The sequence below is a fragment of the Cydia pomonella genome, chromosome 13, assembly GCF_033807575.1.
Source record: "Cydia pomonella isolate Wapato2018A chromosome 13, ilCydPomo1, whole genome shotgun sequence".
NCBI classification, from domain to species: Eukaryota; Metazoa; Arthropoda; class Insecta; order Lepidoptera; family Tortricidae; genus Cydia; species Cydia pomonella.
Window position 1 is genome coordinate 19,144,447 of NC_084715.1, and position 23,621 is coordinate 19,168,067.

The 23,621-nt window shown below is 37.5% G+C and overlaps 2 protein-coding genes across 3 annotated transcripts in view; one reads left to right on the plus strand and one right to left on the minus strand.

Annotated features, from left to right (window-relative positions):
* LOC133524481 (unconventional myosin IC) overlaps window positions 1-17,218 on the minus strand; it is a 107,571-nt gene extending 90,353 nt beyond the window's left edge. The window contains exons 1-2 of one of the 2 annotated variants that reach the window (XM_061860523.1): window positions 17,158-17,218; window positions 16,910-17,028 (exon numbers count right to left, since the gene is read on the minus strand). In XM_061860523.1, coding sequence (XP_061716507.1) covers window positions 16,910-17,007 — 98 coding nt within the window. In that variant the 5' untranslated portion in view covers window positions 17,008-17,028; window positions 17,158-17,218. The remainder of the gene's footprint in view (window positions 1-16,909; window positions 17,029-17,157) is intronic. The other variant, XM_061860524.1, reaches the window with a different exon arrangement.
* Window positions 7,032-14,568, plus strand: LOC133524470 (uncharacterized). The gene is made up of 5 exons (XM_061860506.1): window positions 7,032-7,953; window positions 8,027-8,126; window positions 11,620-11,724; window positions 13,393-13,548; window positions 14,068-14,568. The coding sequence occupies exons 1-5, from the start codon at window positions 7,181-7,183 to the stop codon at window positions 14,119-14,121; spliced, it is 1,188 nt and encodes a 395-aa protein (XP_061716490.1). The 5' UTR covers window positions 7,032-7,180; the 3' UTR covers window positions 14,122-14,568.
* Window positions 17,219-23,621: the final 6,403 nt, after the last annotated feature.

The window sequence follows — 23,621 nt, forward strand, 5'->3', positions numbered from 1 at the left end:
CTCACATTTTTTTTAAATAGCGTCCAAGTCTGTGGTTCAAAGCGATGAGTCCTTATCTGCACAATACCTACACCAACACCTTAGTAACACAAGTATACCTACATTTCGTCACCCAATAGTCACACCTGAACTATTACACAAGACAATACAATCGATGTTAAAGACGAGCAACACCGTGGATACATACGATATATCATTAAATATAATCATATGTATCTGGCCGGTCGTCTCAGACATTCTGGTTGTATTGATCAACATTGTTCCAAACTGGCGTTTACCCTGACGTATTAAAGAGTACGAGGGTATGCCCAGTATACAAAGGAAAGGGAGAAAAAACAGACGTAAATAACTACAGGCCTATCACTATAGTACCGACCATTTCAAAACTCGTGGAATCCATTTTGTCATCAACATTGATGGCCTACCTTGAATGTAGTGATCTGCTTACACCAAATCAATACGCTTACAGACAAAACATGTCAACTACCGCTGCAGCCCACAAAATTGTTGATTTTATTATAACAGGTTTGGACAATCGTCATAAAATGGCCGGTATTATGTGTGACCTATCTAAAGCATTCGACGTGATAAGTCACCCAATGCTATTGGATAAGTTAAAGTGTTACGGCGTGACGGGTACGGCGCATCGCTTAATTGCATCATTTTTGTCGGACCGGAGACAACAGGTTAAAGTATTGTCAAATGGAAAAAGGTTCCAGTCCGACATTGGCCATGTCAAATTAGGCATTCCCCAAGGATTAGCCCTTGGAAATACTTTGTTTCTAGCCTACGTCAATGATCTCCCATCAGCCATCACCGCCGGGCTGTCAGTACTGTACGCAGATGACGCTACGGTCATAATCAGCGCGCAAACGTACGAGCAGCTTGGTGAGAACATCAACGAGGCATGTAGGCAGTTAAAACGGTGGCTTACTGCAAATGGATTACTCCTTAACGTCAGCAAGTCTAATGTAATGATGTTCTCTGGACGGACAACTACGGTGCCCCCATGTATAGTAAACTGCTCTATCCCATTGTGTAATAAAACTAAGTTCCTTGGCTTTGTGTTGGATTCGAATCTTAACTGGAAGTGCCATGTCGACCAACTGTGCACTGTGCAGTAGATTGAGTAGTGCAGTGTTTGCGTTACGGAAGTTGAAACCCCTTATTTCGTACATTTCATTAAAATCGGTTTACTATGCTCACTTCCACTCGCTAATGACGTATGGTGTACTCATTTGGGGAAACTCTACGGATGCCAATCGAGTGCTCATTATGCAAAAACAGGCAATACAAACGCTAGCGGGTGTGAAGCCAAGGCATTCATGCAGGGACCTTTTCGTGACGCACAAAATAATGACGCACTACTCATTGTATTTATTCGAAATTATTATGTATGTCAGAAATAACTTATCTTTGTTTAAACGCGTTGTGGTATCTGGCATAATTAATTAACTATTAATAATTAGATCTACTGGTCGATTACGAACAGTTCCACGTCGCATGGCACTTGCAGCAAAGAACCCGCGTGTCATCGGTCCGACCTATTATGAGCGATTACCTGCAGAAATAAGGACGGAAACATCCGATTCTATTTTCAAGCGTCGATTGAGAAACTTTTTGCTGGAGAACCCATTATATTCAATTAGTGAATTTTTTGACATAACTGTATAACTTATTTTTGCATATTTGACATTGTTTTTGTTTCTTGATTCTATTTCATTTTTATTTTATTATTGTTTTTCAATAAATTCTGACTTGACGATCCTTTTCAGGTGAACATTTCCATTTATTAATTGTTGCTATCTGGATTATGATGTTATTTTTTGTCATTATTAGAATTTATTTTTGACAATCACAATATAGATTCATATAAATTGACATGAATTTAATTTGTAATGCAATCGTATGTTGTGTAATAAATAAATCTAAATCTAAATCTAAATGATACAAACGTAGGCCTCATTTCCTCTCTGGATATTAACATTATTGAAATTTTGACACAATTTGTTGCATATTAGCCATGGCTATGCCCCCCACGTTTGATTATTATCGAATTTATTTTTTTAATATCAGCAGACAGGAATCCGCGGGGCAAAATTGTTTGACAAGTAGGGAGTTCCTGTATCGATAAACTCAACTATCGCTGCTAGTTCTATATACTAGTGATCACTCAAGGGTTTGCTTGTAAAAATATGTTTTTATTAAGAGTAAAAAAATAATTAAATAACAACTCAATATATTTTACTTTGTTTTTAAGACAAGACAAGACAATTTTATAATTTTACTCATCCCAATTCCCAAAAATATAGAACAAATTCTGGTCGTTTACTTTAACAATAGTAAATGGGACATTCACGAAGAAAAAAATTGGGATGAGTAAAATTATAAAATTGTCTTGTCTTGTCTTAAAAACTAATGGAAAGCATCACGTGATCACCGATCACCCGTCATAGTAAACGAAGTGTCAGACGCCCCGGCCCGGCCCCGGGCCGGTCTAACGTATGTCATCCTTTAGAACGCAAACTGAAGAGATATACCTGTATTTGGACTTTTGGCACGTTGTTTCATTCGCTACTATTGATGCTGACTGTACCTACACCAACAATAAGTTTTAGTAAAATTTCATTTTAGGTACAAGCTTTTATCGCTGACTGTACTTTTCTTTCCACAGGTAACTACTCATCGAGCCAGTTCTCAAAACCCCAAACACAATTAGGTTGCGTTGTTTCCTCACAGAGTTCTTATGGCACCTCCTGTCTCCACCATCAGATCAGCTTGATGGTGCCATAATATTGCATTGTCACCCGACTTACATATGTATGCTAATTTTCAGCTCAATCAGAAATCGGGAAGTGGATAAAATTTTGCTTTCAAGATTTGACCCACATTAACATTAATACAATACATAATAACAGGTCAAGTTAAATAAAAGCTAGTAAAAAATTAAGAATTCTGCAGTTCTAACACTAATACTCCTTATTAACAACGCACAATGTAGCACCTTTGGCACAAAACATCACAATTCAAGCACACCATAACAGTATTTTTGCTGGCACATTGTTGAGTACTTGCGGGTCAAGTAGGCAAGGTGTGGGCGCGTGAACTTTGCCAGCGGGCAAACTAGTTTGCTAAACATTGTTTTGTCTACCGATATGTACACCTTCCTACACATATAGCTTAAAAACTTAAGATGACTAGCGTAACGGCACCAATCATGAGATATTTAAATCTTCTTAGTCGTATACTCTTGTCAGAGTAGTCATGGTCATTGCGGTCGTTGTACGGCCTTTTTCGCTGTTTCCCGCCATGCTTCTCTATTTATTGCCTGTCGCGCGCACAGATTCAAAGGTGACCCGGTGAGAGCTTTCACTTGGTCGGTCCATCGCATTGAGGGCCGCAATCTGGGCCTTGTGCCATCTACTCTGCCCTGAACAACCAGCCTCTCCATCGCGTTGTCTTCCCTGCGCGTAACATGACCGTAGTAGCTAAGGATGCGAGAGTGAAATTGCCGAAAGTCAGAGTGAAGTGAGTGTGAGTGTTGGAGTAAATATTTCTGATGTTTCACCAGATTTTAATGTCCTATTTGTCTTTTATGTTTCGACGTGCGTGTTTAATGAAAGATAATTTCTTTTCCGCAACAATTGTAAGTTTCTGTTTAGTCCAATGGTTGACTGATAGAGAATGCCTCATGTTGCTCCCACATTAGCTGTTATAAAATGGGATAACATAATAAAAAACTATCGACACTTTCATGCTGCCCCTTCTTACACGATGTTATTTAACCTTTACAGTACATATGGTGCTACTTTACTGCACTAATTGTGTTTGGGGTTGTTAGAATTGTTTCGATAAGTATTAATCGCTTGTGGAAAGAAATGTACAGTCAGCGATAAAAACTTATATCAAAAATTTAACTTTACAAGACTCTTTCTTTTTCAAAGACCTATTCAGCAACAGCAACACCCCATACCAGAACAAAATGTATTGAAACAACTTGTTTAAAAATGGGTTGCAGCAAAAAATAAATGCCCAATTTACATGTATATATGTACCTATGGGAAAGTGCCAAAAATATTATTTTACCGTTTTATCGGCGTAATTGAATAGAGCTGATACCAAATATTACTTGCTAGCTTTTATTTTACTGTTGTATCGGCGTAATTGAATGATGCCCATACCAAATATTATTTGCAAGCTTTTATTTAACAATTTTATCGGCGTAATTGAATGATGGCCATACCAAATTGCAGCTCTAGTATAGTTAAAGATCACTGAAGTAAGCCACAGATGGGCAGACAAACAGACGAACTTAGCGAAACTATAAGGGTTCCCAGTTGACTACAGAACCCTTTAAAGGACCGTATTTACATGTGGATATCTTAAAACCTTGAAATAGCATACTGACGTAATTATTTAACCCTCCATCATGTAAGTTGCGAACTGAAACAGCAGTCAAATGAAATGCAAAATTACAGGAAACAATACGTGCAATTATGGCTTACGGTTAAGGAGCACTTCGACTTGTAATCAAGAAATATGGATTGTAGAAAATAACTAAATTATTAGTGTATGAATATAAATAAATAAATAAAAAGCATTTATTTCGGACAATATCCATAGGTAATACACAAAACAACAAACAATCAAAATATTTACATATAAATTACAAAAAAAAAAATATGAATTAAATTAAATTAAAAATACGGATAAATCAAATTAACATTATTCATTACATTAAATCAAAATTATCAATTAAATTACATTAAAATTATCAAATAAATTAAATTAAAATTATCAATTACATTATATTAAACTAATTACTTGTCGTAGTTGGCATGTGGCGCGTGAGATTTCGCCCAGTGGCCAAATATCGGGCTGTCATGGGCCCCTGCGACCGCGCTTAAGAGCCTGTTGGGGCTACCACGAACACGACGCATCAGGGACGCGACGCGTTTGCGCATAATGGCATGAAACTCGTCCGTGTATGCCTCCGCGAACATCCCCGACGCACTGCAGTACCGTGGCAGCCCCATCAGCATCCTGAACGCGTTATTGTAGAGGACGCGCAGCGCACTATAGGCTTTTTTCGTGCAGTTGATCCACAGGCTGCAAGTGTAAAAAGTTTGGCAATACGATCTGAACAAGGTTATTTTAACACTTGTTGTGCATTTTGCAAACCTGCGGATCAACATGTTGCCTCTCACCGATAGAGCCCTGCGCTCCCTCTCAACGTCCATGTCATCATTTTGAGACGCAGTTACCCAATGCCCCAGGTACTTAAACTGTGTTACTAATTTCAACTGAACGCCTCCTAACATGACTGGTGGAACTATGCTGTATGTTTTAGTGCCGGCTTTGAAAATTAGTAACTCAGTCTTACTAGAATTGTACCTGAGGCCATGTACCTCCGCGTATCTTTCACATATGGCCAGTAAATTATTAAGTGCGCAAACCGAAGGGCTAAGCAGCACCATATCATCAGCGTAGCTGATGTTATTGAAGCACTGTCCTCCGACTGAACAGCCCGCTCGAGTGCCGCTGAGCTCCTGAATCAGGTGATCCATATATAGGCAGAACAGCCTTGGCGAAGTTAGGCCTCCCTGTCTCACACCGCACTGCACTTTGTAAGAGTCAGACAGCGAACCCGCCCATCTTATCCTGTTACTCTGGTTACTGTACCAATATTTAAACAGCTCAACCAGCTCTCCAGGTACCGCCGCTTGGTTTAGCTTCTTCCATAGGAGATCGTAGGACACAAGGTCGAATGCCTTGGATAAGTCCAAGAAGCATGCATAGACCGGTGTTCTACGATCTGTGTAATATCGGACAGCATGCTTGAGGCACAGAACCGCAGCCTCGGTTGATAGACCTGACCTAAACCCGAACTGGGCGTCGTGGAGCGGCACAAGCTTCTCCAGTGCCTTATCAAGCATACTGTCCAACACCTTACTTACTATGGTAGCCAATGAGATGGGTCGGTTCGGTTTTTAGGTACAGGTACTACGACCGTTTTAATCATCTCGTCAGGTAAGTAACTATGACTAATGCATAGAGTGAAGAGCATGGCCAGTACCCTAGGCAAATGATCCCCGGCATACTGGAGATGTTCTATGCTAAGAGAATCATGCCCAGGTGACTTTCCGCGGGTCATTCCCTTCACTGCTGCTTTCACCTCATTGGCTGTAAACCTTATAGGCGTTCTAGAGCCAAACTGCACTGACATGGGCGGATCCCTTGATGAGCCCAGCGGCGACTCGACTTTGAAATGGGCTTTGAACAGCTCCGCTATTCTTTCCGGATTACTTTCACCCATTACGTTCACAGGAAGGCTCGACCTAGGACCCATTTTACTCGTCTGCTTCCAAAAACTGCTAAAATTCTTGTCTGTATGATGTCTAGCAAGAATGTCCGCTTTAATCTGGTCCGCGTTGTTCTGACACCATTTTAATTTTTGTTTAAACTTTCTTCTTGTTTCTACCATGTCGTCAAAAAAGCGCCCCGACCTAGGTTTTCCATGTAGAACCCAAGTCTGAAAACTAAGTCGAGCCTCCGCATGAAGTGGTTTCACATGCTTGTTCCACCCGACCACTTGTTTCTTTCTCCAGACCTTCGCCTTTGTACTCTCACAGCTCATAGATGCGGCATGTTTTAAAGCATCTATTAGATTAGCATGTAAGTCATCAATAATTCGCCTATGTTCTGTGTTAGTACAAAGCCGATCACAGCATTCTGTCAGCTCATGATCATGAACATCTCACTTCAGAGATAACTGATGATCTGCATATAAACTAGTTGACAAGGGGGTCAGTTATCTTTGCATCTAACTGTACCTACATGGCAGAAATTTCTAAATCAATGTCGTATGACAAAAAAAAACTTATTTTCGGTGTGTAAGGCAAAGAAAGTGACCGCGTTAGCGGTAAGATGAAACTTATAAACTCTGGTTGAGGTTAAGCTTCTATTCGTATTTCCTCTACAAATACTTCCTCTTAAGTTGAGTCTCGCTAATTTTCTACGGCACTGTAAAATTAAAGAGTTGCTGTTAAATTATTAAGTAGCTGTCATAAAAATATAAAAGCGCGGAACGCCATTAAAACATTGCATTTACAGGTAAACTTGCACGACATCCATAAACATCAATCATCAATTTTAAAACTATTCTGTTTTCTTTGCAAAAATGTTGAATTTAGACTACGACAAAATGTTTAAGATATCTATATTGGCTTTGAAGCTAAATCGTTCGTACCCTACGATCCCTAAAGACAAGTTTTGGTTCTGCAGCATAATCCCTATACACGCGTATTTTTCTTTATCCTTCTATTTGATCTTGTACAGTATGTTCGTCCACGATTTAAAAAACAATGATTTCGCCGCCGCCTGCACCAACGGTATTTTGTCCGTCCTTTATATTGCCGTCACCTTTAAATACGTAGTTTTGTTAGTCAAAGCAGAAGATATAACATTTGCTATGAATAAAGTTAAAGGCGATTTCGCGGCTGCTAAACATTTATGTTCTGATGAGCAAGCTATAACCACTGAATACGCTTACAAAGCATGTTGGGTGACGAAGGTATGGCTTCTCACAGCTTCCTCTGTCTTCTGCGTATTTCCAATTCAAGTTATTGTCCTATCCATCTACAACTACGCGATTGGAGACTTTCAATTCGTCCACATGTACCAGATGACGTTCCCAGAAGCTATAGAGACACGCAAGTATGAGACGAATATGTATCTGTTCTTGTTAATTCTGCAGACTTATTTTGGGGTGTATGTGTTGCTCATGTTTGCGGGGTTTACGCCTTTGGGGCTGATTTTCATGTTGCATGTGTGTGGGAGGATAGAGATTGTGAAGTATAGGATTAGTAAACTGTTCGAAGGGGAACATTATGATCCGCGAGAGATACACCAGCGATTGAAGAATATTGTGACGCCCTTGCAAGACGCATTGGAGTAAGTACACAGCTTTTCAATACACAGTGTTAATTGAGAACTTCCAGTTGAAATTAATGATTTATTTATTTAGTTTTGTAGATCTTATAAAGAAGACATTCCGACTAGTTTACGAGGTATACATGAAGTTTACCACTATTGTTATCCCGATTGCATCATACGAAGTTCTTGAGGTAAGTATGCAAATTACGTGTCACATCGGAACCTACCTAAATTAATAACTGATAGATAATTTATTCCGTAAGTATTTTCTTTTACTTTTGTAACAAATACTGTTAATGTTAACCAACACAACAGGTGACAACAGCTATAGATATATACATAAATACCTTTTCTTTACAGTCGACTGATTTGGCTGATTTTCTGCTTGCATTTTCCGACTAGGCTGACATTTTGGCTTTATTGTTTGCCTTGGTTGACTTATCATCTGAGTACTCTGACTCTTCGCCAGGGTTTCTCGTACTGCGCGCAAATAAGACTTGCAAATCGCACAGTCCCAGCAGAAGGTTACCACACTTGTAGACAACATGTCGTAATAAACTTAAAAAAAAAATTCTTAATTTTTGGAACAAACACAACACTAATTGCAAGAATAATTCTGATTTATCACAACATACAGTATATTTAATTTAAAAATGTAGTATGTTTATCGTTCGATAATAAGTTGATTGCAGATTTTTTGCACTGCAGTTTTTTTTAACGACGGCCCGTTGAACTTCGTCCGTTTAATATGTTTTTATAATTTTATACTTGAATACCTATATCCTTTGGAACTGCCATCTATGAACTAATGGTTTATTTGCGTTATTCCACGATATTTTCATAGCAAGCATTATATTTGTAAATACTTGCCGGGAAATAGATCGAAATAACATCCATTCTTACATAACTTATGCTATTTTTCAGGGTCGATAGCTAAAGTGGCAAACACGTAAACCTTATTGTTCCCTCATGTCCTTCTGTCCGTCCGTCCGTATTTTCTGAATCGCTACCGTAAAATCGCGTCCCTTCGTCTGGGATACCTAGCGTCGCCTATTTTTATAAAAGTTGAATTTTCCGCCTAGTTTTTAGGGCAGTTATAATGCATGGCAATATTCTCGCATTGTGGCTAACTTAACGTCGTTTCCGATCAGTGCCGTTTTTTCGTGGGATCGTGTTTTTTTGCCTTGGTGGAACTTCGTTATATATAATGCTAAAGAAGAGATAAAGGTAAGCTTTTTCTTGTATCATAATCTACAAATAATGCTCTTTCTTACTGTATTATTATTTTGTACCTAAGTTGTGTATAGACATCGCAATCAATTAAAATGTAGTTGAGGTGATGTTCGAACATCTTGTTACTACACTTCGCCTACCCTTAGGGTTGTCAATCCAAGTGTGTGATGTATTTATCATTTCTTATTTAGTAGTAAGGCACATTCTACCCTCGACGTAAAAAGAGGGGTTACAAGCTTGACCGCTATGTGTGTATGTCTGTATGTTTGTCTGTGGCACCGTAGTACTTAAACGGGTGAACTGGTTTTATTATAATCATGTTTTAAATATATTTTTATTTATTTATTTTTACTTCTGATCTGAAGATGTTGTAAATTATTTATAAATTATGTTGTTATTTAGCTATAATTGTAAATAAAATAAATTATTAATTTATAAATTAATTTATATTTAGGCTAGTTAGTAGGATTTGCATACTGTGCAATTGAGGATGGACTTTCTTGCAGATAAAATGTACCAAATTTTGTAACTCCTTTCTTACAAATAAATTATTATCAATTATGAATATAAAAAGAAAATAATAATAATATTGAGGTTGTCTGGAAGAAATCGCTTTTTAGCGATAAGACCGCCTGTTGTTACCTGGTTCTATTTTCCTTCAAAATTTATTTGTAGTTTTACATGTATGTAAAAATTGTAAAATGTATAATTGTTGGTGCAATAAAGAATATTTACTTACTTACTTAATATATTTCATACCCCGGACAGACGGGGGCAATTTAGGCTACACAATATTGTAAACGCAAATAAAAGTTAAAAATAAAACGGATATGTCTGCTAATTAATTAAATAATAATAAGTTAAATAGATGAATAAAGAGTTAAATAATAATGTAATAATGTGCACTATTGACAAACCCAAATTGGCCCCGTTTGTCAGGGGTATGTATATACCTATATAGAATAGACTTTGTAGACGAATGTGTGTGCGTACTTGCTTTCTTGAAGTTCTTATAATACAATTTCATAATTTTAAAACAAGTATTTTTATTATTCCTAAACAGTTAAAGAAAACGTGAGTTTTGACAACCCTATCGAAAATACAATAAATGTATGAAACTAGCTTCAGAACATTCTCCATCATATTTTTTTAGCATGTTATTAGTAGGAAAAACTTAGTTAAGTGGGTATCATTTGAAAGAGCTTAAATTAAACATTCCCAAACAATTTTTTTTTCATAGTGTAAAAAAAAGATTTTTTAAGGAAAATGTGAAAAAATACCATTACATTAAAAATACCTTTTTTCTAATAATACAAAATTGTTGAAATCGGTTCACATTATAAAGAATTAACCCAAAAAACGAACATACACACAGATCGCACCAATTACTTACGCACTTTACCGACAGATGGCCCTGTCCACAAATTATGCTTATAGTATGCTTCAGGTCGAAGTGCTTTCGTGTTTATCGTTAGATGAGATAATTTAAAGTTTGTACGGAACCCTCGGTACACGAGTTCAACGGACTCTCACCCCAGAACCTCTATTATAGGTTAAGGGTCATTTCATTTATTTTGAATTATACCAATACTAGCTTATGTGCGTAGAATAAAGAATTTCGTAATAAACATATACCTACGTGTGCTTACTAACGTGATGTAGCAAAATATTATAGGTCATAAAATTGTGAGCGGATATCGATATCAGAGATAGCGACGTTCGTCGCTCTCATTAATCAGTACTTCAACAGTCGCCGTGGTCGAAACCGGCCAGGACAGTATGATGATGATCAGACATAATATCGTAATTTTTATAGTAATAGAGGATTTGGCATGATCACGTGTATAAATTTACATCGAAATCTCATTTATCTAATTGATATCACATCCCTAGAACGTGCCCCGATTTAGTACACATAAGGTAATAAAAAATATTCCTATTAGGATTGAGGGAAGGCTCCATAGGGCGTAGCCAGCAAGTGAACTAGGGGAGGGGGGGAGGAAGTTGATATCGCCGGAGGCCACGGGGGGACGGGGGTAGACGCCGCAGAGGGGCATACATTGTATGTTAAATTTGAGCTCCAAAAGGGGGCAGCGGCCTCCCTCCCTCTGCCTGTACCTGCCTACGTCCATGAAGGCTCCCATCCCAGGGATGAGATAAATACATAGACAGTTACCCTCGCATTTCTTATATTAGTATATAAGGATGCCTATCAATTATCGTTTCATATAGGTACGACAATTGAAGTTTAGAACTAGTTTTTATCATTATCATGGACATTTGTATAAAGCCTGACAAGTAATATATGATCACGCGCCATATTGCGGAATTTCATTGTAACTAAATTTTTCATACTAAACTGAACTGTCACCCTATACATGAGAATAACAGCGCCCTCTTGACAATGATCATATATTTCTGGTCGGGCTTTAGAAATCTATTATTTTGCAGTCATTGAAGGAAGGGCGCCTGAGCATAGAGTTCATGACGTTCATTGTTGCTGGGGCAGTGCTTTGCTTTGCACCGTGCTATTACAGCGATCTACTCATGGAAAAGGTAGGTAATATATATTGTAATAGACGGGTGATCATGTGGAACTAGGTATTAAGTTTATATTATTATACCTACTAAATCAGAGTAGTTAGACCGCGACCCAGGAACAGATTTCCATGACCAATTGCCTCCCGGGCAAAAACTCGTACCTATAGTGGTTAACGGCTACGTGTGATGAACCCTCGTGGACGTCAATTGTCACTCCGTCGGTGGGTTGAGGAATGGGAGCCACTGAAACACTTAAAAAATTATCGCGTCCCGTTTGATACTTTGTCAGATGATAGTTCCGATGCTATCGTTAATTTTAAATCTTCTTGTTTTTTTTTTCAAACAGCATCTAAACTATCATCTGACTAAGTATCAGCCGGGAGGCGAGGACTGACAAAGTATGCTCCTAGCCCGCAGTCTAAGTGACTCTTTAGTCCGATTCATCAACTCGTTAGGGTTTCGAACTGGTTTTGATAAGACGTTAACAATCCTCTTGCTTGCTGATTGGCGCGCATCTCATGCACGGTCATATCACAATAAGATTAAAACTGTAAGATGTTACGTCTGAGTCGGGCTCTGTATGCCAGCTGTCCCTATGGCCCGAAAACATTGGTTATCGTTACTAATGATAAAAATAACATAACCTTTTAAACTTTCTTGTTTTGTACGTTTTTAGGGTTCCGTAGCCAAATGGCAAAAAACGGAACCCTTATAGATTCGTCATGTCCGTCTGTCTGTCCGATTCTGTCACAGCCACTTTTTTCCGAAACTATAAGAGCTGTACTGTTCAAACTTAGTAAGTGGAGTGGATATATTCTATGAACCGCATTAAGATTTTCACACAAAAATAGAAAAAAAAACAATAAATTTTGGGGGTTCCCCATACTTAGAACTGAAACTCAAAAAATCTTTTTTCTTCAAACCCATACGTGTGGGGTATCTATGGATAGGTCTTCAAAAATGATATTAAGGTTTCTAATATCATTTTTTTCTAAAATGAATAGTTTGCGCGAGAGACACTTCCAAAGTGGTAAAATGTGTGTCCCCCCCCCCCCCCGTAACTTCTAAAATAACAGAATGAAAAATCTAAAAAAAATATATGATATACATTACCATACAAACTTCCACCGAAAATTAGTTTGAACGAGATCTAGTGAGTAGTTTTTTTTTAATACGTCATAAAATTTAAAAAAATTTTTTTTCATCAAACATATACGTGTGGGGTATCTATGGACAGGTCTTCAAAAATGATATTTAGGTTCCTAATATCATTTTTTTCTAAACTGAATAGTTTGCGCGAGAGACACTTCCAAAGTGGTAAAATGTGTGTCCAAAGTGGTAAAATGTTGAACAAGATCTAATAAGAAGATTTTTTTTTTAATACGTCTTAAATTGTACGGAACCCTTCATGCGCGAGTCCGACTCGCACTTGGCCGCTTTTTTAAAACCTGCGTCGAAATGTCGGAAATAAATGTAACAAAATAAATTCGCGATGGATCCGGTTTTAAATATGTGATAAAATTAACGTTTAAGTAATAATCTTTCTACGCTCACATCTTAATGCAATTCGGGTGTAATTCTGAAATTTCTGACCGGAAAGATGTTCATTCGTTTGTGCATTTGTATTATATTATATATTTGTATATTGATTTTAACGTTTTTTAAATTACTATACGTTTACAGGGCTTAAGCCTCCGGATGTCCGTGTACACAAGTGGGTGGGAAGCGTACCCGGACTCAGCAATGCGCCGGACTCTGTGCATCATTATGTGCCGATTGGAGAGAGATGTGGCCATCCGGACGCTGTTCCAAACAGTTAACCTGGACGCATTTTCTGAAGTTAGTATTGGTCTACCTAAGCCGCAAAGACGGTTTTGCCTTGTTGTTGTTTTATTGTAGCCTCGGGCCGAATAATGAATTTGCTTAAAGGCGAGGTTCAGATGGCAAGGCTTATGTATATACCAGAATCACCATCCCGGCCCGCAATCGGTCATATTCATATCCTTTCATAGTCTGCCTGGATAGAGATGTGGCCAGATTCGGAAATTAGACGAATTTTATTATGCAGAGGTACTTGAAAGGTTTTGTAGACGAGACGTTTTACGAAAGATTAAAAGTGTCTTTTTAGAGATTAACTAAAAAAAACTAAAATTGTATATAGTCCTCCTCATCGTTTTCGATGACGGCGACCCCAAATAAACACATTATGGACGTTGTCTAGCATGAGCCCTAATGTGGCTGGCCAGGCCACACAGGTACTAAAATTGTAGTTAGTAAAATACCCTGCAAGTGATGATGAATATGTGTCCAATTCCATACCACATTAATCGTTATACAAAATATTCTGTATCTTTTCAGCTATGTCACCAGTCCTACGCTCTCTTCAATGTGATAAACACTGCTTGGTCTTAGTTCAACCGAAACCTTTTTATTTAGTCTCAATCGATATGTTTATCTACACCTGCCTATCAGCCACGGACGTCCACAGCTGGACCTCTGCAGAGCGCCACCGGGAGCGATCACACTGCAGACACTGACTCCCAGAGACACGTACAAGATCATCCATCTAGTATGTGGACGCCCGACACTACGCTTACTCATCCGTGGCCACTCTAGGACTTTTCCGATATACCTAATCGTTGTTTACTTCGAATTGTACTTAACTAACACTCACAATTCTTATATCACTGTTTACTTACCTGACACTATCTTTTTTAATTATCACTATCTGTAATTCTTAGATTTGTTCCGAGTACGGTTAGTAGAGTTCTATTTGTGTAAGTACCTAAACATTTTTTTAATTATACATCACCTACTAAGGCAAGTTTACAGTAAATAAATAAAATTTGCAAATCATAATTGCTTATTGATTTACCGAAAGCGTTTTTACATTGAACGAAGTGTTGGAACAATTTACCGCCACCAATCAGAAATTGCAAATCCGTTAGGTACCTCTTTTAAGTACAACCTTAAAAAGTATTCGTAACCCAACAAGTTTTATAACTAAGCGAACATAATAGTCAAAAAGAAATATGTGTTAACTCTCTCTCTCTTCCTTTCTTACACATGTTCTGTTCTTGTTCTGTTGCTATTCTCTTCTATTTTAGTTTTAAGTTTTTAATTTTGGGTGCCCTGAAAACCAGTGCCGCGTCTAAAATATTGCTTATGCTGAGGGGCATCCTATGGTGTACGTGTAATTATTTACTTTGTTGTGTTTATGCCAAATAAATATTTTTCTATTTCTATAACCGATATCGGACGTGAGATGATCCTTGGAGAAAAGCAGCTGTACCTACTGGGGAAAACTATTTGCGGCGGCTACGTTCGTGTGATTTTTAATGTAGCTCTACAAATAAGATTTAAAGCCTGTGCACACCGGCTGCCTGTGCGTAGACGTGCTCGTGCGCGTTGTAATATATAGATCTTTATGAGAGATGGCACGCTACTAGCGTGATGTGTGCATGGGCGGCTCAAACATTTTAGCCACTCAGCTGTTATGCTCTGGCCTTACGTCAGATATTTTTGCGCTTATATGTATTTTGTAGCCGTAAGTAATAGTGTGTGCGTTGGTGGCCTAGTGGATATGACGTGCGACTTTCAATCCGGAGGTCGCGGGTTCAAATCCTGGCTCACACCAATGAGTTTTTCGGAACTTATTTACGGGATATCATTTGATATTCACCACTAGATTCGGTGAAGGAAAACATCGTGAAGAAACCTGCGTACATCCGCGAAGAAATTTAAAGGTGTATGTGCAGTCCAACGCATTTGGCCAGCGTGGGGACTATAGCCCAAGCCCTCTCGCTCATGAAAGGAGGCCTGTGCCCAGCAGTGAGACGTATATAGGCTGAATTATTATGATTAAGTAATAGTGTATTAAACCCAGTAATTCAAGGTTTATGTTCTTAAGTAGGTATTGATCGAAGGTATAGTGATCGATGATTTATAAGTAGGTAAAGAATACTCAAGAGATAACAGTTCACGCAAGTGTTATATTACAATAAATGAAATGTCTGCAATCATAGATAATAATGATAACTTAATGATTTGGCTTTAGATATGGTATAAACTATTTGTTAAATTATAGGGTTATTTCTCTAATCTTGTATGCACTGTATTAACAAATAAAGTACTTGGAATTGGAAATATTCATCTAAATTCTAAAAATTGTATTTTATATATGATGTGATAAATATATTTTCCCTATATTTAATCTATTTAAAGTATCTTAGGCTGTGTCGATGAAATTACATATAAGTAAGCTTTTTAAACCTTAGGAATGGCCTGTTTTACATTGCATGTGTAAGCAGAGACGTAATTTCAGTAGAGCATGGAAAGATAATCACTTATAATTATGTACCATCGAATCGAATAATGTAAATCCTGATATACGTAATAGGACTTACGCATAGTACTGACTTGGAGTCCAAGCTTGTTCACAGGTTCACACTCACTAAACATGTTTACCCGAAACTTGCACACGTTTACAATAATACAAAATTTAATCAATTTTTCGTGTTATGGCTCCATCAAGGTGATGATGATTCTGATGCCAATGTCGAGGTTGGATAAGACACGCAAAGAGCATATAATCACTACGTTCTAAAGACACGGCTAGTATATGAAATAGGATTATCTAAACTGACATACTTAAATACTGACAGTTGACAGAATCGTCTCAAGTTGTTAGACAAGTTTTCCTCTTTTATATTTTTAAAGCTTATAAACTTTTTAGCACTCCGCTTTGAGCAATTATTAAAATTGTAGTTGTTTTTTAGAGTTTTATACTTACTTAACAATAAAGCATTACAAATTCAGATATAAGGCCAAAAAATGTAATTTGACTTATATCGGAACCCAGATTAATTTCTTTATTTCTTGTACCTTATATAGGTGTTATACCTAAAGTATTGGAACTTTTTGATTCCTTATTTTTAAATTACTTGCTTGGGTTCTTTGCTTGGGTTTAATTAATTTGTCATAAGCAAAGAGCATATAATCACTACGTTTTAGTCATAAGTAAAAGTCATGCAGTAAAAAAAACTGAAATCACGTTGTTGTATTAATCCTGAAGAATAAGAATATCATTATCATCATCAGCGATATATGTGACATGTGTGATATATTATATACCTACCTACTAATGTATTACATGAAAGTAAGTATGTATTTTATCCAATGTGTATTTATTAAAACTTACCCTTTCCCGGGAACAAGGAGCGAAGTGCCCGCATTGTCAACTACTTGAACTGTTGATTCAGCATTTTCCGTCACATTCACTGAGTCCTGTTGCGTCATTTTGCCAAAATCACTGGGTATCTAAACACAAATACGCGAAATTAAAAAAAATTAACCGCTCAAAAAAGCAGTTTATTTTTTTCAATAGTTAGGCGCGCCAAAAGTTTTGGATTCCGTTTGACACTTGTTTTTTAATTTTTTTTTTATTACCGACGTGGCAATGCCAAGGAGTTTCAGCCAGCCAAGTGGACGAGTGAACGACGTTATCAGATATAGAGAAATAATCCTTTATTTTATCATTGTGTTATCGTTAATTGCTCGATTGACGCCAATAATTTGAATTCCCTCTCGATGACTGATTGTTGAGTTAAGCGGATATCAAGGCTGTTGGGCTATAGTTATTTGTTTTACAAGGGAGCAAAGTTATTGTTTAACCGCTCGTACTAATATTGATACCCGAGCAAGCGAAAGATTCCAAAATTCGAGAAGTGGAAGCTTGGGCGTTGCGAGGATTTCAATGCACGAGGGTTAAACAAACTTTGCCTCCTAGTGAAACACTACATTTTTCACCACACCAACGCGAGGATGCAAAAAAAAACAACGTCAAATCCAATCCAAAAATCAAATCCAAATGAACGTAATTAAATATTTATCATCCAAAATCATCATTTGAAAGTCAATTCTACCAACTAACATAAGGATATGACTCAAAATTTATTTTGCCCCACATGTGGATAAAATGCAACTTTCTCATTAGTTTTTGAACAATCAAGAGGGCCTTTACCAGCTGGTGTGGTGAAAAGTATTATATGTAGAATGGTCCTTGCCTTCTTAAGGCATCTACTCAGTTTTCAACAAATCGCATGCTATTTTTGATATATTGAATTCGTTAAGCTTACTTAGCCGGCAATGTAACAAAAATCGCATGCCAGGAGAGGCCTTTAAAGTGATTAAGTCAAACCTGGCTAACTTCTTGCCTTCGGTGAAAAAAGCCAATAGGTACAGTTATCATTGCAACTATAAAACACTGATTTAGACGTACAATTTTTACACATTATTTTTTACAAAAACGGGACTTAATCGCGTACAGTTATGTTTTAAAATACCTTCGACGTTTTAAGCTCGGTATTGTCCCCGTGGTCTCGGAGAAGACTGGCTAAGGTTGACATCAACATCTAGCTGCGTATTTCGAACTACTCACACTTGGTCTTGTTTATCCTCTTGCCTAATGTTTTGCACACTAGAGTCAGACCAAGATAAGTTGGCAGCGATTTTGATAGCCCGTCATAATTTCATAGAAGTTTCACGTTTAAAAAAAACCCGTGCACCGTCTGGGCTATCAAAGAATAAGAATAAGAAACCATTTATTGCCACACAATAAAAAAACAGATAGGTCACAAAATACAATGTTAAACTTAAAAAAAAATTGGCATGTGCGGCAAAAGGAACGGGCTCAGCATATGCTGCGTCAGCCATTTCATTACAAATTGACTGCGCAGCGCTGATTTTCAGTCCGTCCCCTTCACTGAACCACATTGATATGACATGCGGGTTGATGCGGGTTATCTTGGTTTTACTCTAGGGGTGTGAGGGAGTTACTTTTAAAACTTAATTATTCGCGAAGAAGTCCCGTTTTCGTGAATAAAAATATTGCAACTGCAACTAAAGTACGTGCTTCATAATGAACAGTTTTGTTTTTACTACAACGTAGAGGTGAGTAATTACAAATATTCAATTTATAGTAAATAATTGTTTCATATTACCGATAATCCACACTTTATTACGTCGGCTGTTGACACAGGTGTCTGTGAAGCGTCTGGCTATATGAAAAAACCTTGCATTATACATTTACGTATTATTTATGTATTTAATCTTTATTGCACAAAAGAAAAACAATCTTATAGTACAAAAGGCGGACTTAATGCCACGAGGTCTAGTCCACCTTAAGGCTAAGCAGAGAGATTGTGAGCGGATTACATTTAACTTAAGAGTAAAAATTAAATTGTGCTCGCATGAACTATTTTGATGACAAACGGACTTCGCTTTAACAAATACTTAGTTGTTTTTTATTACTTTGACACACATGTGGATAAAATGCAACTTTCCCATCACTTTTTTAAGTACATAGAGAGCTTTTACGTGCTGATGTGGTGAAAAACTTTTTTCACGTGCAATGTTTGTTCAAAAACTAATGAGAAAATTGCATTTTTTGAATCTTTCGCTTGCTCGGGTATCAATACTAGCACGTTTAGCTTGTAAAACAAATAACTATTAAGCGAACGAAGTGGAGGTCTCCGTTTTAGCGTTTTTTGCTAGAACAAAAATGTTTAATGTCCGGCTGTTCCCTTCTATAGGTCGACTTTCACAACTGATTCCCACTCGTGATTTTTTGGCTGCGGCATTTGCGTGATCTGCAGCAAAAAGAGCAAAATTTAATTAAAATTTATCAGGTATCTAACATTAGGTAAATACCAAATATTAACCTATTCATCAACTCGGGGATTCCCGTAATATACTTTGAGCGAAACACCCTGCGCCCTCTATATCAACTTACAAACAACATAATATCACTAACTCCAGGCTAGATGGCGTAAGTGTTTGAAATTAAAATTCATCAAATGTATTTAAATTGTTTATTATTATCAAATGACTTATTTAAAACATACATAAATATAAATAAGAATAAGAATAATTTATTGCCTCATACAATACACCTAATTTACTTGAGAACTGGTAAGAAAGTGGCATAGATGAATCTATTAATTTGTTCTATTGAAGTTATATCTATTGTACACTCTGCCATAAAATTGCATGATCACTTTATGAGTGAATTCACTCATAGTACCTATGTGCAGCAAACGAATGATTTTTTTAATAATGTGTCCTGCAACATTTCAGCCTACTTTACGTACATTAAAGAAAAAGAGAGGCAGTTGATATGATCATGAGCACACACTACATTTGTTCCTTAATAGAGTCTTATCAAATAAATCCTTAATCAAATATATTTTTCATATTTACCTATTACTAATTCAAGGTGGATTCGGTTTCATAAATTTAAGTTTTAGTTATCAAATTTATGAAATGTTTCCCACATTTTTATTAATCTGTAAAACTACCTTTCAAAATATTCACCTCGATTGAGCTAAAAAACGTATTGCCATATGTGACATTACACAACTTCTAAAATTTCTTGTAAATGTAATACTTTTAAATTAGGCCGTAAACTTAACCCTTTAACGGACCAATAAAAAAAAAAACACTATTCAAGCCTCATCGCCTAACAATTCTCCATAAGAAAAAAATACAAAAGATAATGTAATAGGCTGGTTATTTTTGCCGTATTATATCCAAATGTGCTCTATAAGGGCCTTTTTCAAACGAAACATTTAAGATGGCGGCTTAGTGGTCTCATCAACTACTTTCGTCGTCACTTGTTCATCTTCCCGCTGGTACAAGTAACTGGTTCCCGGAGTAGTGCTGCTACTTCCAGATGTGGACTGGCCATAACTGGCTTGGCCATAATTAGCTTGGCCATAATTGGCCTGGCCGTAAGATTGTCCACGATTGTCTTGCCCGTAAGCGTTGGATTGGGTGCGGGATGGCTGATTGTAAGTTGGTCTGGTGTCCAAGGAGTTTACTCCGCTGAAATTTGAAAATTGTAGTTTTATTTTATATTTATTATAATGGAATATAAGTTGCATTATGAGCAAAGAGTGTTTTGGCATGTATACATGTCAAAACACTCTTACAATACACCTTGAACATTACTAACACTTCATCATTCATATTATTACAATACATTGATTAGCTTCTCTTAATTTATCAGGAATGATAAGCATTTCACTTCTAGTTATATGTTATCTATTTTAAAATACCTACAAGATACGCAGTATATTAAGATTCCAGATTCAAAAAATGTATTATTTCATAATGGATAAATTATATTCACATCTCGCGAAGGAGGTGTGTCTTGTAATACATAATGATCTTTCGGCTCCTATAAAGGATGACTCACGCTAGACCGGGCCCGGGGCGGGCCGGAGCTTCTAGCTTAGGCCCTCTGTATCTAATCAGTAAATCTTGAGAGAAACTACTCGTACTCTAGCCAGTGTTCGGTGTTTGAGTTTTACTAATATGGCGGTAGTTGACCGCAGCTGGTCGCTAAATCTTGTCAGTAACTACTCTAGGCGGTCTAGACTTTCAACTGCAATAATGTACTCTTTGCCTCCGGTCGGTTATCGAACAAGGCTCACTTCTCATCCCTTTAAGTCCAAGTGCTCACGCTTATGCCAGCCGCAAGGACGGCCGTAGCTAGCCGTTAAATCCTGCCGATAGCTACTGTATTGTGTATGGTGTGTAGCCACCGCTGGCAAAGAGACCGCTGTAGTAGTTCCAGGGTAGATTACCAGTTAGGATAGATTACCTTCTTAGGCCTCATAGACACCAGATCTCGATAAGGCCGGGCGCTCACATTGTGCCAGCCGCTAAGCCGGCCGTAGCTGGCCGCTAAGTCCTGCCGGTAGTCACTGTAGCCAGTGTTCGGTTCATTTGAGTTCGACTAATCTGGTAGCATAGAGGTGTTTTGGATTTTACCTTTGGTCTCTATAAGGCCGAGCGCTCACACTATGCCAGCCACTAGGCCGGCCGTAGCTAGACGCTAAGTCCTGCCGGTAGCCACCGTACCCAGTATCTGGTGCGTAGCCACCGCCAGCGCTAGCGTAAGGATCGCGGTAGACGTTCTGCCAACCGCTGCTCACTTCCGGTCTGCTGAAATTATCGTGATGTTACGTTTATTAAGAGGAATTCCTAGTGGTGATTTTTCCATACAAACGCTCTCGACTATTTCCTCCCTGGATTTTGAACCTAGAGCAATGATTTTTTCAAATAAGATCAATATCATCAATATCTGTGCCGCTATGTTTTGCTTTTTTGGATTATTTTATTTTGAAGAAACTTACAGCGCCTCAAAAATCGGAAAAACGGCGCAATTGAATTGGCTGTAAAAAAAGGCACAGTATACAAATATGACAATAAATATCCAAAAAATCAAAACATAGCGGCATAGATTATTTCTTCCTCTTGCAATTTCCAAAATTTCATAATGATTGGCTGCGTTTTGGAGGAGGAAACAGTCGAGAGCGAAACCTCGATTTTTGAGTTTTTTGCGAGTGAATTTTAGTCCGAGCTGCAGTTGTCCTTATCGCACGAATTGGAGGCGGAGACAGTTTATAAATATACGTACACAGAAGGATTAGTGATGGGCATAACATCCTTATTAGGGATTGCAGAACCAGTACTGTTTTAAAGAACCGGGATTTTCGGTACTGGTGGAAATAGGAACAGGGATTTCCCGGTACTTTCGGAACTGGTCTAATTATTTCATTATTTTAAATAAAACGACAGCATTTTGCGAATTTAATAATCAATTAATCACAATTTCTTTTACTACGTATAATCACAATAAACAAGGCAATTTTTTTTAGAAATACTTATAGTATTTTACATTGCTCACACTTGTGCGTCACAAGTAAAAGATAACTACTTTGATGTTTGCCACTAGATAGCAAAAATGAAATTACATAAACGAGGGGATTTATATATAAGTATCGCAGTCGTATTGTATAATCCACCGTATTACAATACGGTTAGCCGATATCAAAATAAGGGCCATTTAGAAATGCGGCGGTTCAACGATTAAGGTAGGTATGTTGGGTAAATACTGGATGCGGGTGAAGAACGTAGGACATTCATGTCTCCCTAATTTGGCTTTATTTTTTTAATGTTGGCAACATTGTGTAAGATGCCATTTCATTGCGCCTCGACTGCCAGTGTCCCCGCGTCGCTCAGGGCGTCGGGCTTGTGCTATGCGCAATCACAGGGAGCAAGATATTTTCGCAATTTTTTTCTTCTATCCGATCTTCGCCCTGTAATTTATTTTGCGTATTGTGACGAAACTGTTTTTGTTTTAATGTATAATTTCTGTTTCGATATTTTTTATATAACTATCCAATCAAAACAGACCTAGGACTGCTGCAGACCGATATCCGATCTTGACCCTTCCAGGTAAAGATCCGAGAGAAACAACCCGATCTTTAACTATTTAAAAAACAGCAGTGATTGTCAAACTTTAAATTTTCTTCAATTTACCTACTGACCTACTTAATTATCACATTTATTGTTTTCTTGATCACACTTTCGTACCATTATTTTTATCCAGTACCACTACCAACGCGACGGTAAATCAAAAGGAAGAGATTTTGGGAGTCTATTTTGTATGTATGTATATTGTATGTGTATGGACTGCTACTTACGGACAATGTCATTTTTTTAATTTCCGCAACTCAAACGTAGCCTGGAAGAGATCGCTTTTTATCGATAAGACCGCATGTTGTTTACCTGTGCTTATGTTTCTGTTTTCTTTTGTATTGTTTTCTTTTATTGAGGTGTGCAATAAAGAGTATTTATATTGTATAGGGATGATGATACATGTTGAATTTTATAACAAAATCGAGTAAAATAGATAGCAAATAAGCAATTTTTTGCAATAAAGTACCTACACATACAGATGCATATGTAGATGTGCACGCATACATACATAACTAGTTTCGGATACAAAGTAGAGATAGGGCTTCGAAATTAGTTTCCTTAAAATGCTTCAAGAGGGCTCTCTT